This window comes from Spermophilus citellus (assembly GCF_964194105.1).
Source record: "Spermophilus citellus genome assembly, chromosome: 15".
NCBI lineage: Eukaryota > Metazoa > Chordata > Mammalia > Rodentia > Sciuridae > Spermophilus > Spermophilus citellus.
The window spans coordinates 73,156,730-73,173,364 of NC_138195.1; the positions used below are offsets into that span (position 1 = coordinate 73,156,730).

General features: G+C 35.7%; 1 protein-coding gene across 2 annotated transcripts in view; it reads left to right on the forward strand.

The window, feature by feature from the left end:
• Positions 1-508: 508 nt before the first annotated feature.
• Positions 509-16,635, forward strand: part of SLK (STE20 like kinase) — a 56,044-nt gene continuing 39,917 nt past the window's right edge. For both annotated transcript variants that reach the window (XM_081267549.1, XM_081267548.1), the window contains exon 1: positions 509-668. In XM_081267549.1, the coding sequence (XP_081123675.1) occupies positions 519-668 (150 nt within the window). In that variant the 5' untranslated portion in view covers positions 509-518. The remainder of the gene's footprint in view (positions 669-16,635) is intronic.

The window sequence follows — 16,635 nt, forward strand, 5'->3', positions numbered from 1 at the left end:
TGTACCCCAGACCTGAGGGGACGCACGGGCCTCGCGTCGCAGGAGCTGACGGCTGTGGAGGAGACTCTGACCCTGGGCGGGAGAGCTCGGCTTGTCGACGGCCAGTCTCGGAGGCGCCGGCCGCTTCCCTGGCCCGGGGTGGCCGCCGCCCCTTGAGACTCGCCGTGACACGGGCCTCAGTCTCGGCGACCGCGGGCGTCCGGGCCGCTCCGACCCGTCGGGCCGGGGCGGTGGGACGAGCGTTCGGGCAGGTGCAGCCCCCGAGGGCCGGCGGGGGTGAGGCGACGACCCGAGCGGCTCGCGGCCGAGCTCTCCGGAGCGGCCGCCTGCCCGCGCCCCCCCACGGCGGGCCGGAGCCGAGTCCCGCCCCGCCTTCTTGGGACCGCCCGGCCCCAGCAGCCAGAGACCCCGCGCTCGCCGCCGCCCGCCGAGCTCGCGCGGGAGAGCTGGGAGGAGAAACTTTGCCTTTTATTGTTGTTTCTAGTCCTTAAGTGCAAGGAACTCTGTTCGGAGGAAAAATGTCCTTCTTCAATTTCCGTAAGATCTTCAAGTTGGGGAGCGAGAAGAAGAAGAAGCAGTACGAACATGTGAAGAGGGACCTGAACCCCGAGGAGTTTTGGGAAATTATAGGAGAACTGGGCGACGGAGCCTTTGGGAAAGTGTACAAGGTAAGAGGGAGAAAACGGGAAGTTGCACTTGGGAGATGAAACTGCCACTAGCCCGGAGTGGCGCGAGGACTTCTCGCTCTCCCAGTCCCTTTCCTGTCTCTTGCCCCGTCCTTTGGCTTTGTAATTTGCGTTGGAACTTTATTTAGCTTATCATCCAAGCAGTGGCTTAAATAGTTGGTCTGAACACAATGGGGCTTGAATGTAGTTTAGAGTGATTGCTGAGGTTGCAGGGTTGTTCAGTCTACTCTGTCAAACTTGAGATTAATGTTCTTTAATTTATGGGAGGGGTCGGGTTGTGGCCCTCAAATATTTTAAAATCGGAAACTCATTACACCTTTCAGTGTATGTTTGTGTAACAACTGCACGTGCATGCGTGCTGTACTAAAACGGTTTCTTTTTTGGAGATCATGGCATATATTTGATAGTATCTATTGCTAAAACATAACCCGTCTCTTAGGATCAGAACAAAGTGATTGCCACTTGTAGTCAGTTCTTGAGTTAGCTGCTTGGACCTCATACTATAAAATGGAACGAAGTTTCTGGTAAAAAATTTCCAGAACAAAATTTGCATCTGGTACTAGTTTTTAAATATAATAAGCATTGACTAGAAGTTGATACCAGCACTTGAGAAGTTAAAAAAAAAAAAGCACTCTACATATGTATGTTTATTTATTTCAGTGGAGGGGTTTGGCATTTCAACCTGAAGGCATTAATGTGAACTGTTTACAGTCTCCTAAGGAGCATATGAATGATGTCATAGGAATATTTTCATCCTGAAGGGTGAGGTTTTTATGAGACATAGTTTAGGGGAAGAACCCACCGGGTTGCCTAGAAATGAAAACAGTAAATAACTTATACAGAACTTTGCAGTTTTTAAACTGTTTCACATAATTTGGCCCCCATACAAATCCTGGAAAGTAGGCAGGTCAGTAGTAGTGTCCACATTTCATGGGTGAGTATCCTGATAGTAAGAAATTGTTCACAGTCACAGTCATTTGTAGTGTTTTTTTTTTTTTAACTTTATTACCTATAGGTAAAAGTGATAGCCTTTTCCTTATTGCTAAGCACTATTAGACTTCTGCTTTGCCATGCCTTGAATACATCTTGTTAGAACCTCAGTCTTCACTCTTTACCCAGCCTGAATACCACTCCTTTCTGTATGCTTTCAGAACATGACTACTATAGCACTTGTCACATAGTTAATATGTTCAGGTTTCTATAATAAAATTAGGGGTCAAAGTTATACATTTGGGTGCAGCCATTGCCTTAGCACATGCATTTCACTTTGTATTTGTTGAAATGAAAGAATATGTAACCTATGTGTGAATGCTATTGAAAGCTGGCAAAGTGAACTTCAGTGTTTGTATGGAGGTAGAGTATGGTAATAGCAAGAGCTTAGGGTATAATATGCATGATAGGAAGGAAGGACTTCTAGTGTGGTGGGAAGGTTATTTCTGGTAGTTAAGAGTAATGTTTTGGTGCTGGTGGTCCCAAGCCAGCTTTGTGGTCTTGGACAAAACATTTAACTTCTCTAGACTTCATAATCTTAGCTGTAAAATCAAAGATTTTCCTAAGTGTTTTTTTAAGATCCCTTCTATTAAGATTCTGTGAGTATGCAGTTAACTAGGAAAGACAGAAATAAACCTTCAAGACATCTGGAATCTTGTAGAGAAGGTGCTAGGTGATCATAGGTAGTTTTCATGGTGTAAAGTATGTTTTATTGAATATAAACAGTATAGTATTAAGAGCTCGGACTCTGAAGGGGAATATTTCTCGACTCCCTTTCTGAGTAGCAGTCTATATGACCTTGGACAAATTACTTATTCTGTACCTGACTTTCCTCATCAGTAAGGCCTACTCAGTATGTGAGGATTAGAGGAACACTAGAAAGGGTTCAGTAAATGATACAAATTACTGTTACTACATTTAGAACTCAAAGAATCAAAATACCTGGATAGGACAGAAAAATAGACTAAGAAGACTATAAGCCATTTTCTTGGTTTCCCATGGTACAGGCAGATTGTGTTTCAGGTGTAGTGACTTTCAGCAAAGTTAATGTCTCTTCTTATAGTGAGACATCAGTTGAAAAATTTCTGAAAAATTAGTGACTTAATCCTTGCAGCTAAAACTATAAAACTGTGGCCAGGATAATTTCTGTGGGCTTGATTATGTTTTAGTACAGTACTTCAAATACTTTGCAATTTTTTTTTTTTAATTTCACTACTTTGTTTTTGAGGAGCCAGGATATTCTTTTTTTTTTTTTTTTAAAGAAAAATTTTAAATTTAAACTTATCAGACCTTTTCGGCCCTTTTTTCCTAAAAGTTTTTGTTTTTCAAGATTTCCAGAAATTGTAAATTTATATGAGAGAAATTGTAAATTTTTAAGCCTTAATATTTTATGTAGTATAGTGCAGTAGAAAATGATTTCTAAACCTGATCTAGCTATTATTTGCTTATGGAAATGGTAACTGTTAACAAATATTAAGTTGTAACTTGGAAATCATGTTGTATGTTTAGTTTATCTGAATGATCTTTCCATCATATAGTTAGTTCAGCTATATCAAGCTTTGTATAACTCTAATAAAGTTATTTCCTGTCCTGAAAAATCTTCACTATTTTAAATATATTTTTTCTCTGGTATCGGGGATTGAACCCAAAGGTGCTTAACCACTGAGCCACATCCCTAACCCTTTTTAATATCTTATTTAGAGAGTTGCTTAGAGCCTCAGTAAGTTGCTGAGGCTGGCTTTGAACTTGTTATCCTCCTGCTTCAGTCTCCTGAGCTGCTGGGATTATAGGTGTGGGCTGTTACACCTGGCTATTTTCTCTTATTAAGATGTTATTGATATAAAATGAAGGTATATAATATTCTTTATAATACTTTCTCTTTGGATTTTTGTTTTATTAACAGGAAAAAAAGAAATAACAAAATTGTTTACTGAATTACATTTCTAGAAAGCTGTTTTATTTGTGAAACCAATTGAAGCTGACATGTGGTTGTGTGCTGGATGATTCTTTTTGACAAACGATAGGTGTATGCCTTTAAAAACTAGCGAAACATTTATTTATTTATTTATTTATTTATTTAGTTAATTAATTAATTAATTTTTTGTACCAGGGATTAAACCTAGAGGTTCTTTACCACTGAGCCACATCCACAGACATTTTTATTTTTTATTTGAGATAGAGCCTCACTAAGTTGTTGAGGCTGGCCTTGAACTTGCCATCCTCCTGCATCAGCCTCTCAAGCTGCTGGGATTACAGGAGTGTGCCACTGCACCTGGCTGAAACATTTAATCTTTGTAATGAAAAGTATAGAAACATTTGTACATTTAGCAAATAATTTTGTGATTTTATATTAATGACATTAGGGTCAAGGGATTCTGCTAACACCCCAGATTCCCTCCTGCCTCCTTTCTGAATCTGATCCCTTCTCCCTAAAGGAAACCACTATCCTATCTTGAAGTTATTCATTTGTTTGCTTTCCTTTATTGCTTACTACCTAGGTGTCTACCCCTAAATATTACAAATTTAGTTTTGTATGCACTTGAACTTTGTAAGAATGGGATCATATTAAGTGTATTTGGTTGTGTCTTGTCTCTTTCAAAATCAGTATTACATTTGTTACATTCATCTTTATTATCACTTAAAGCTGTGGTTAGTTCCTTTTCATTGTTGCATAGTATCCCATTATGTGATTATATCATCAATTATTTATCATTATACTGTTTATGGGCATATTAGTTGTTTTTAGTTTTTGGCTATTACACACAATGGTGCATGTAATGCTTGAGCTTCACTAAGGCATAATCCAAGAGTGGAATTGTTGGGTTTATAGAGCCGTGTGGCTTTAATTTTACTAGATGATGCCAAACTGATTATACAAGTTTACTTCCCTCTGGTAGTGTATGAGAATGTCCTTGCTCTGCATTCTCACCAATGTTTGGTATTGTCTGAATTTTTAGTTGTGACAATCTGATGATGTGTTTTTATTTATCTTTCTCTGATAATGAATAAGTAATTCTTTTTGTATGTTTATTGGTAACTTGAGATTCTTTTGTGTTCTCTTTTTGTTCATTTTTCTATTGATAACCTTTTTTTGTTTATTTTTGTGTATACATACACACACGGATATGTATATTTTGAGTTTTGACCACTTGCTGGTTATTGTTATTGCAAATATATTCTCATTCTGTAACTTGTTCTCATTTTCATTATAGTGTCTTCCTTTTAATAGAATTCTTGATTTTAATGTAGTTCTGTTTATCAGTGGTTTTTATGTTACATTTAAGGCATTATTTCCTAACCCAAGTTCATGAAGATAATTTCCTGGTTCACCTTTAAAAAGCTTTTTATTTAAGCTGGGCTTGGTGGCGCAAGCCTGTAATCCTAGTGGTTGGGAAGGCTGAGGCAGGTGAATGAGAGTTCAAAGCCAGCCTTAGCAAAAGTGAGGCACTAAGCAATTCAGTGAGACCCTGTCTCTAAATAAAACACGAAATAAGGCTAGGGGTGTGGCTCAGTGCCCCTGAGTTCAATCCCTGGTACCTCCAGCCCTAAAAAAAGAAAGCTTTTTATTTAATTTGTTCTTTTTAGGTATATATGATAGTAGAGTATATTTTGATGTGTTATACGTACATGGACTATAACTTCCCATTCTTGTTGTTGTACATGATGTGGAGTTACACTGGTCGTGTATTCATATATGAATACATGAAAGTTATGTCTGACATTCTGTTGTCTTTTCTATTCCCATTCCCCCTCCTTTCTCTTCATTTCCCTTTGTCTAATCCAGTGAGCTTCTATTCTTCCCTTCCCCCACATTATTGTATGTTAGCATCCACATATGAGAGAGAGAGAGAGAGAGAGAGAGAGAGAGAGAGAGAGAGAGAAAACACATTTGGCCTTTGGTTCAAAAAGCTTTTTGATTTTGCCTTTATCAGGTAGGTCTACTGTTCACCTAGAATACATTTTTGTTTATGGTGTAGGTTAGGGGTCCATTTTATTTTTTACCCCATATGCACACCCAATTGTCCCAGAATTAATAATGAGTGGGGATGGGGTGGGGTTTCTCCTTACTACTCTGCTGTAACATTTGTCTGTTCCTGCAATTTTTATTCTCTTTGTCAAACTATTTGTGTATTCCTGTACCAGTATCTAACTATCTTAATTAGGAAAGCATAAAAATAAATCTCTTGCTATAGTAGGACGACTTCTTGTTTTTATTCTTCAATAGTGTGTAGTATATTCTTGGGTCTTAGCAAACTTCATTGTACATTTTAGATTTAGCTTGGTGAAGTTCCACACAGTGTGCTTTTTTTTTTGGAAGTATTTTGTTGAATTTATAAATCAAATTTTGGAAAATTAATATTTCTGTGATAACTGAATCTTCCCATCTGTGCATATGTTTTGTCAATATTTAGGTCTTTTTAGTCTTTCTCAATAATAGGTCATAATTTTTTCCCCTGGAAATCTAGGGATCACAAACTACTTCAAGGGTATCTTTGTTTGTTTTTTAAATACTTTTATTTTGTTTATTTATTTTTTATGTGGTGCTGGGGATCGAACCCAGCGCCTCACATATGTGAGGCAAGTGCTCTGACACTGAGCCACAACCCCAGCCTCTTATCTTTGTTTTTCCTATTAGAGTTTCCTTCTTGTTTTTATTGTGTGCAACTTTTAGTAGCTTAGAAAGGATCCATGAAAAGTGCACTTTTAAAGGTCTTGCCTATCTGAATATGTTTTTATTATAATGCCATACTTGATATATAAGATTCTCTAGTTCAAAAATATGCTTTTTTTAGAATTTTTAAGACTTTGTTCCATTCTTTGCCTTTTTGCTTCCAGTGTTGCTATTGAAAATATGATGCCATTTTGTTTCCTGATTCTTTGTGATCTTTTTCTCTTGATGGCTTTTAACTTTTTTCTTTTATTCCCTGTTTGTGGTGATATGATTTAATGTACATCTCCCCTCACCCCTTTTTAATTTGCTGGTTTCTTGGTAAGTCCTTTAAGCTCAAAAACTTAGTCCTTTAGTTCTGTGACATTTTCCTGTATTATTTATTTGACAATTTCTGTCCCTCCCAGCTCCCAGTTAAAAGCTCTCACCGTGGTCTTAGATTCTCCATGTTTCCAAATTCAATCAGCACTTACTGTCTTACTTGGTCTCTTAGGAAAGTTTGAGACACTTGGCTGTTTTTTTTTTTTTTTTCTTTAAAAAGCTCATCTTTTTACTTTTAGGGCTCTGTAGTCTTGATTTTCCTTCAACTTCTCTGTCTAGTCGGACTCCTTTGTTGGCTTCTTTTCTTTCTTAAGTGTTGGTATTCTATAGGGCTTTTTTTTTTTTCTTATGAGAACCCATCTTTTCCTATAGCTTTAATTACCTTTAACTATAATTTATGTCTCTACCCAAAGACCTCCTTTTTGAACTATAGATTCGCATATCCAGCTGTCAATTAGAAATTTCCATTGGTTGTCTCATAGATACCTTAAACAAGTCTAGAACATGAACTAATTCAATTCATGGGGTCAGCCTCCAGTTTGTTCCTGTGTTCCCATTTAGGGATTACCATCTCCATCTACCGCCTGCATAGGTAGAGACCAGTGATCATTTTTAATACCTCCTACTGCCTTACACACCAAATGCAATCAAACTCTGAATCTAAATCTAGAATTAATTTTTCCTCCTTTCTTGTTTCACTGTCACTATACTAGTCAAAACTGCTGTTCTCTCTTACATAGACCATTGTGATTCTTATTGGGCTTGATATAAATGTAATCATACCTGTGTTCTTTTGAGTTAAGCTCTTTTGTATTAGAGAGATGCATCCATTTTGTTGGATGTAGTAGTTAGTCATTTGATGGTTGTCCTCATTCTGTAGTATTCTTCTGTTGGTAGACATGTTTTTTAATTTTTGTGTATTAAAAATAATATAGCCGGACACTTAGTACATACCTGTAATCCCAGTGACTCAGGAGGCTAAAGCAGGAGAATTCAAGTGGGAGGCTAGCCTTGGCAATTTAATGAGACTCTTGTCTCAAATTAAAAAAGGGGGATCAGGGATGTAGCTCAGTAGTAAAGTGCCCTTGTGTTTATTACCCAGTGCTGGGAGAAGAAAAGATGGAAAGACTTGTTAATATTCTCACACATTTGTTTTGGTGCATATATGCATTCATTTCTGTTGGATATACACCTAGAAAAGGATTTTCTAGATTATACAGTTTATGTATTTCAACTTTAGAAGACACTGCCTGTCTCCCAAAGTGGTTATACTAGTTTGTGTTCCCTTCAGTAGGATATGGGAGTGTTTTCATCCATTTTCTATTGCTCTAACTGTATACCATAGACTGGATAACTTATAAAGAATGGAAGTTTTTGTTGGCTTATGGTTCTGGAAGCTGAATCATCTAAGAGCATAATGCCAACATCTGCTCAATATCTGATAAGGGGCTTCTTGTTGCATCATAGTATGATGAGGGATTATCACATGGTGAGACAGCAAGCATGCCAGGGAGAATTTGCTTTTATAAGAAAACCACTCTTTCAATAAGTCTTAATCTATAAATGGATTAGTGGAGGGCTTTGCCCTCATGATCCAGTTACCTTTCAAAGTCCCAACTTCAAATACCATTAATATATGAATTTGGAGATTAAGTTTCTAAAACATGAAATTTGGGGGACATGTTCAAAACATATTTTTCCCAGTTACCCTAATGTCCTCACTCACATTTGTTATTGTTATTAATATTATACTGAATATTTTACATTAGCCATTATGTTGAGGGTAAGTGGTTGGTTTTATTTACATTTCCTGATGACCCATGAAATTGAGTGTCTCTAATATTTGTGAAATTTCTTATTGAGTCATTTGCCCATTTTAAAAAGTGGCTTTATTGAGCTGGGTATAGTGGCCCATGCCTATCATCCCAGCAACTTGGGAGGCTGAGGAGGAGGAGGATCTCAATTTGAGACAAGCTTCGGGTAACTTAGACCCTGTGTCAAAATTAAAAGAAAAATAATAAACATAAAAAGGGCAGGGAGTGTAGCTTAGTGGTAGAATGCTTGCCTGCAAAGGCATGTAATGAGGCCCTGGGTTCAAATCCCAGGACAGAAAAAAGTAGCTTTATTGACATATAATTTATAAACTACAAAATTCACCCATTTTATGAGTTTTAATAAATTAGTATATTTTAGTAAATTAGTATGGTATAATATACTCAAGTTTCAGAACCTTCAGTCACCCCCAAGAAGTTTCCTTGTACCCATTTTGTAGTCAATCCCTGTTCCTATTTGTACTCAGCCTAAGACAACCAACCAACCAGATTTGCTTTTTGTCTGTAAAATTTTGCCTTTTCTAGCGATATCAGACCAAAGGAAACATACAATATATATTTTGACCATACTGAGGACTAAATGCAGGACCTCATGCATGCTAGGCAAATGCTCTACCCAATATGTGATCTTATATGTGTGATTTTTTCTCATTTAGCATCAGATTTCTTTAAATCTTGGTGCTATGGACATTTAGGACCAGAGAATTCTTTTTTTTGTGGAGACCTAAACTGTATATTGTAGGATGTTCAGTAGCATTCTTGTTCTCTACTTGCTAGATGACAGAAGCACCCTCCCTGCACCATGTGACAATCCAGAGTTTCCTCTAGATCTTGCCAGATGTCTTCTGGAATGCAGAATCATCTCTAGTTTAACATCATTGGTTGAGTGCAGTATTTGTGGGGTTCATCTTTTGCCCATTAAAAAAATTAGTTATATTTTTTATTAATGAATTGTAGAACACAAGTCCTTTTTCTGTTATGTGGATTGATTTCATTTATTTAACTCATTTTCTGACTTCTAGAGGTTTTAAAAAATAGAAAATGAATTTATTAAAAAACAACTTCCAGGGGCTGGAGTCGTGGCTCAGTGGTAGAGTGCTTGCCTGGTATGTGTGAGGCACTGGGTTCAATCCTCAGCACCACATAAAGATAAATAAATAAAATAAAGGTGTTGTGTCTACCTACAACTAAAAAAGGAAAAAGAAAAAAGAACTTCCAGGTTTTATGACAAATTGAACGAACACTAATTGTGCTTGCTCCAAAGCCTCACTAAAAATTATTCTCTCTTAAAGTTTTAGTGTGTGTGTAAGAGTGAGTGTGTGTGTGTGTGTGTGTGTGTAAGTTCTGTATTATCTTGTTAAATTTTGCCTTGATATTTTAAGTTTTCAGTTGCCAATTTGAATGGGATATTTCTTTCATTAGATTTTGCAATTAATGTTTGCATGTAGGAAAGCTATTATTATTTCTGTAGTTTCTTCACCTTATTGAATTATCTTATTTATTTTTCTCTCAACATTCTTTATGAAAATTTCAGTCTTACAGAAAGTTTAAAAGAGTTGTGCACATACATTTCCAGTGCCTAGATTCTATAGTTTTTCATATTTGTTGTATTTGCTTTATTACATGTCTGCCTGTCCATTTATCCATTCATTTCTTGTTTCTCTTTTTCCTTTTGAGGTTTTTTTCCTCTTTCAATTATTTATACTTCTTGTTTCTTTCACTTACATAATTGTGTTGATTCATCTTTCCTGAACAATTTTAAATAATCTGATACTGGAAATGCTATTTAGTGAATTATTTTATAGTATATTTTCAGCTTTTAAACTTTTAAACTTTTTTAGCAGAAGTTTAAACCTTTAAACATTGTTAGCTTTCTGTTTTTAACTAAAGAGTTACTGTTTATATACTGACAGATATACAGATAAATGAAATGTTACTGTATTTCCATTTTTTTCTTTGTAACTCCATTTTAAGTTTATCCAGATCTTTTCCCAGTTTAGTAACAGAAGCAGTTCATTATTTATTTATTATCTTATTTTGGTACTGAGAGTTGAACTCAGGGACGCTTAACTACTAAGTCACCAGCCCCACTTTTTAAAAATTTAGTTTATATTGAGACAAGGTCTTGCTAATTTGCTGAGGCTGGCCTCAGATTTGTGATCCTTCTGCCGTAGCCTCCCAAGTCAATGGGATTAGAGGTGTGTGCCACCATGCTTGGCTTCCAGTATTCATTCTTATTTTGTCACAGTGGAGTCTCTATGCCAAGGTATACTGCTTTTTGAATTTAAGATGCTGTTGTTGTTACTGAAAATGTTGGATCTTTTTAATAAAAATATTACTTTTTTGTACTGAGAATAAGAATTGTTTTAGAGTTTCAGAACAGATTTTAATGGAAAACACTATTCTGAATCACAGTGAATAATTTCTTTTTCTTTCCTAATGATGAATCATTTTCAAAAGTAGTGTTCTCCACGTCCCCTTTTTCTCCCTGGGATGCTTTACCACTGAAGTATATTCCAGCTTTTTAAAATTTGATGTTTTGAGACAGAGTCTTGCTAAATTGTCCGGGCTGATCTTGTACTTCTAATCCTTCTTGCCTCAACCTCCCACATTGCTGGGATTGTATGAGTGTACCTGTCCCTCTACTAAAAAGACACCTCCCCCACCGGGGATTGAACCAGGGGCGCTTAACCACTGAACCACATCCCTAGCCCTTTTTTTGAATTTTATTCTGAGACAGGATCTCACTAGTTTCTTGGGGCTTCACTATATTGCTGAGGCTGACTTTGAACTTGTAATCATCCTGCCTCAGCCTCCTGAGCTGCTGGGATTATAGGCATGCACCACCATGCCCAGCCACAAAATAGTTTTTAAGTGGTAATCTTATCTCAAGGTTATTTAAAGAAAAATGTCAAAACCAAGATAGTTGCTTTATATCCCTGTGTTTCTTACTAGCAAGGATAAAATCAATGAGTGTATATATAGAGAATAAAAACAGAATAGTCGTTTCTTATTCTTGTCATTATTTTATAAGATGGTTAACTTTTCCAGTTTATCTGATCACACTACTTCCTATAAATTAGTGCTTAAATACTAGTTAATAAGAGTGCTTTTTTTTTTGGGGGGGGAGGAAAAGTATTTGAGTCAATCTTTCCTCTTTCCCTTCCTTCTTTAATATCATGACTTCAGAAGGGAAAACAAAGTTAATAAATTTCATTTTTCTTTGTACATTGTCTTTTTACATCTCAAATTTGAAGAACTATACTAGAAAACAAGATATGTTGTTTTACTTTTGCACTTTAAGCATATCTATTTTATATCTAGGTGTTAGCTTTTTAAAGTCTCGTGAAATTGTAAAGATCTGTGTTGTGGCTTATTAGCATTCAATGACAACGTAATATTATACAGTTTATTTCAGGATATCCTGCCAAAATTTCATAAAGAATGGTCAAGAAACTATCATACCACATCTAGTTTTTGATCTTTAAATTATCTTAATAGAATCGTTATAGTTGCTTGCCTCTTTTTCCTAATCTCTACCCTGGATGTATGTTAAGTAAAATAAAGGTATTGTGTCTACCTACAACTAAAAAAGGAAAAAGAAAAAAGAACTTCCAGGTTTTATGACAAATCTTCCTGATTACTAATGAAGTTGAGCTCCTTTTCACATTTATTGGCTATTTAGATTTCCTGTTCTCTGAAGTACTTGTTAAAGTCTATAGCCATACCACCCTGAATGGGCCCGATCTCATCTGAAGTACTTGTTAAAGTCTTTTGGATTCTCTTTTTTTTCTCAATGATTTATGGGAGTCTTTATAAATTCTACATACTAATCCATTGTTATTTGTATGATGAGCACACTTTCTTTTGCTTGTGGTTTGTCCTCTCACTGTATGGTTTTTTTTTTTTTTTGGTATAGCCATTTTATATTTTGACATCCAATTTGTTAACTTTTCTTTTTTTAATTTTTTAAAAGTTATTGATGTACCTTTTTATTTTTTTTTAATATGTGGTGCTGAGGATCGAACTCAGTGCCTCACACATGCGAGGCAAGTGCTCTGCTACTGAGCACCAGCCCCAGCCCAATTTGTTAACTTTTTCTACATGATTAATACTTAATTTTTTTTGTAGTCGTAGGTGAACAGAATGCCTTTATTTTATTTATTTTTTATGTGGTGCTAAGGATTGAACCCAGTGCCTCACACTTGCTGGATAAGCACTTTGCCACTGAGCTACAGCCCCAGCCCTGATTAATGCTTTTTGTCTTGAGAAATTCTTTCCTACCCAAGGGTATGAAGATGTTCTCCTGTATCTGTATAAAGTTTTATAGTGTTGACATCTATACTAGGTCTTAATTAAATTGGTGTTGATTTTTGTTTACAGTGTAAGATAGGGATCCAGTTTTAATTTTTCTGTGTAGATAGCCAGTTGACCCAAATGCCATTTTCTGTGAAGGACCATCCTTTCCTAATTGCTTTGCATTGCCTTCATTCTTTATTAGATGTTTGTCTATGGTATAGTTCTGTGATATTTTATTATTTTTTTAGGATAAACTCCTAGAAAGAAATCCAATTATTATGTATGATTACAATACACCAATAAAAAATGTAGAAATTTTTTTTTCTGGGACTAGGGTTGTGGCTCAGAGGTAGAGTGCTCTCCTTGCATGTGTGAGGTCCTGGGTTTGATTCTCAGCACCATATAGAATTCTCTATATTCTAGATATTCATTCTTATCAGGTATCTGATTTGCAAATATTTTGTCTCATTCTGTAGGTTACTTTTTTACATTGTTATTTTCTTTTGCTGTACAAAATTTTTAATTTTCTTTTGTTGTACAAAAATTAAAAATTTTAATGAAGTCTACTTTGTTTTTTCTTTTGTTGCCTGCGTCACAGCCAGTAAGTCATTTCCAAACCCAGAGCTTATGCCTTATGTTTTCCTCAAAGAGTTTTATAGTTTTAGGTCTGAAGTTTAGGCTTATATTTTGTATGTGACATTAGAGTCCATATTCATTCTTTTCCATGTGGATACCAGTTTTCCTGGCATGAGTTGTTGAAAATACTGTCCTTTCCCCAGTGGATGGTCACACCCTTGTCAAAATCATGACCATATATGCCAGGATTTCTTTTAGGCTCTCTATTCCATTCTGTATGTCTGTCTTTGTTGCCAGTACTACATTGTTTTGATTATTTCAACTATATGGTAAGTTTTGAAATTAGGAAGTGTGATTCCTTGAGCTTTGCTCTTCTTAAGATTATTTTCACTATTTGCTGACACTTGAGATTTTATATGAATTTTAGGATAGCTTTCTGCAAAAATATGTTGAAATTTTGATAGGGTTTGCATGCAATTTGTAGGTTGCTTTGGTAGTTATTGAAATTTTAGCAATGTTTTAGCAAAATTTAGCAACATGTGATATGCTTTTTTATATTTTATTTCTGTTAGCGGTGTTTTGTTTTTATTTTGTTTTTCATCTTTTTGATTAATTCAGAAGTGTTTTATTCTTTTCAATGCTATTATAAATGAAATTAGTTTCCTTATACTTAAAAACCATGATTTTTCTTGAATTAATTTCTAAAAATGGTACATCTTTGTCTTATTTTTAAATATTAAAAAAATCTCCTGTCTCTTATGTTCTCAGTTTTTTTCTTTTTCAACTATGTAATCTATGTATTTCTTTTTTTATAATATTTTTTAAGTTGTTGATGGACCTTTATTAAATTAGTTTATTTTTTTATATGTGGTGCTGAGAATTGAACCCAGTACTTCACATGTGCTGGAGCTACAACCCCAGCTCCACTAATCTATGTATTTCTTAGGTTATCTATTAATTGTGCTTCTTTCAGCAAATTCATTATTGCTGAGTAAGTAAGTCTGAAATAAGTAGGAAATAAGTGGGAAATCTGTGTGATCTGAGAACTGGTAAAGTATTTTGGAAACTGCAGTTAGCCAAAGTTAAATTATTACTGACATCATTTTGTTATTGATTTATCTTGACTAACCAATGACTTATGTTTTAAATAAATAACCAGAACATCAAAATTAAAAATAGTGTTTGGGAATATAAAGAGACTGTAAAGCATATTTCTTTTGCATAATTCAGGAAATGACATGAAAATACTTTCTAGAAAAAGAATTTATGTAATATTTTGCAGAAATTTGGAAAGACCTTCATTATTTGCAAAATCTATATTTGCACATTTCCTAACCTCTATACTTAGCAGTGCTTACATTGTATTAGAGCTATGAAAAAAATTGTATCTTCTGTATTAGTACATTTTTGCTATTATAGCAGAATACTATAGACCAGATAATTTAAAGAACAGAAGTTAATTTTCTTATAATTCTGGAGGCTGAGAAGTCTAAGATTAAGGGGCTGGCATCTAATGAGGGCCTACTTATATTATCCCTTGCCAGAAGGTGGAAGGACAAGAGAGTAAGAGAAGGATGAACTCGGCCTTTTATAATGGTGCCAATCCTACTCTTCTTTAAAAAAATATTTTTATTAGTTACAGATGGACACAATGCCTTTATTTTATTTATTTTTTATGTGGTACTGAGAATCAAACCCAGTGCCTCACACATGCTAGGCAAGTACTCTACCACTGAGCCACAACCCCAGCCTACTCTTGAGGATGGAACTTTCATGGCTTAATTACCTCCTAAAGGTCCCACTTCTTAATGGCAATTAAATTTAAACATAAGTTTTACAAGGGTCGTTCAAATCATAGTATCCTCAGCACTTTTCCAGCTAAAGTTGAGCAAGTTAACACTTTGCCTTGTTGTGTCAATTGTCAAAAGAGGATCATCAGTGGATGGAGATATTCTGGGATTCTGTAGTATAGAGCAAGAACCTGGGGCCAGTTGGATGAGGTTTGAATCCCAACTCTGGCATATATTATTGAGATGGCATCAGGTCAGTCATATGTCACTCCTGAACTTCATTTCTCTTTTGTAAAAGAAAGAACCTATTAGGATGAATCATTTTTAGTATGTAAGATTATAACCTATGTGAGCTGTGTGTATGTGTGTACGCCCCTCCAGATGTACTCATACACATTTTATGTATATATTTTCCCTATGATTTGTGAATGCTGATAACAAATTTATAGAACATAGCTTTCACCAATAATTTACTATGTCTTAAGTGGTGGTTATGGTTGGATGTCCCCCAAAAGCTCACATGTGTGACAATGCAAGAAGATTTAGAGGAGAATGATTGGCTTGTAAGAATCTTAACCCAATCAGTGATTTAATCCCCTGATAGGGATTAACTGAGTGGTAACTGAAATGGTAGGATATGGCTGGAGGAGGTGGGAACTGGGGCTTGGCTTTGGGGTATATATTTTGTATCTGGTGAGTGGAGCCTTTCTCTCTGTTTTCTGATCATCATGTGAGCTATTTCCCTCTGCTACACTCTTACATCATGATGTTCTGCCTCACCTTGAGCCCTGAGGAATGGAGCTGGCCTTCTATGGACTAAAACCTCTGAAACTCTACAATTGTTCTGGTCAGATCTTTTATTCATAGCAGTGAAATAGCTGACTCAAACAGTGTTTTAATTTTGGGGGGGGCATAGTCTAGGGATTGAACCCAGGGCTTTGTACTTAATGGGCAAATGCTCCACCATTTAGCCACCAGCCCTGATGAATAATTTTATTCTTATTTAATATTGACACTTGTTCCTACCAAAATCTTACCAAGACTAGGAAAAGATCACCAGAATTAATGTATAATTTAAAACAGGTAACAACAGTCTTAAAGTATTTGTTTTCTTTATACTGTCATCCCTCTTGTTGCTTAAGTCTTTGGAACTTTGGAAATTTATTATTATCCAAATGCATGGTACTGCTTGTGTCTTAGTTCTCCCATCTGCAATCCTCGTAGATTTTAGAAAGATCATGCTAGTTATTAAACGATTTCCTCTCACCTACAAACATAACCCTTCTATTTTCTGCTTTGTGATGCTGCTTCTAAGACTGCGGGTCACATTTCTGCCCTGTCAGCTGCTTACTTTTAAGTTTCACAGATAGAGGTCACTAGAGAGAGGCTGCAAAGAGGAGGAGAAAGAGAGACTTCATACTTAAAATAATTTGAAAATTTTTTACCCTATTGTTTGTAGAATGCTGAAAATT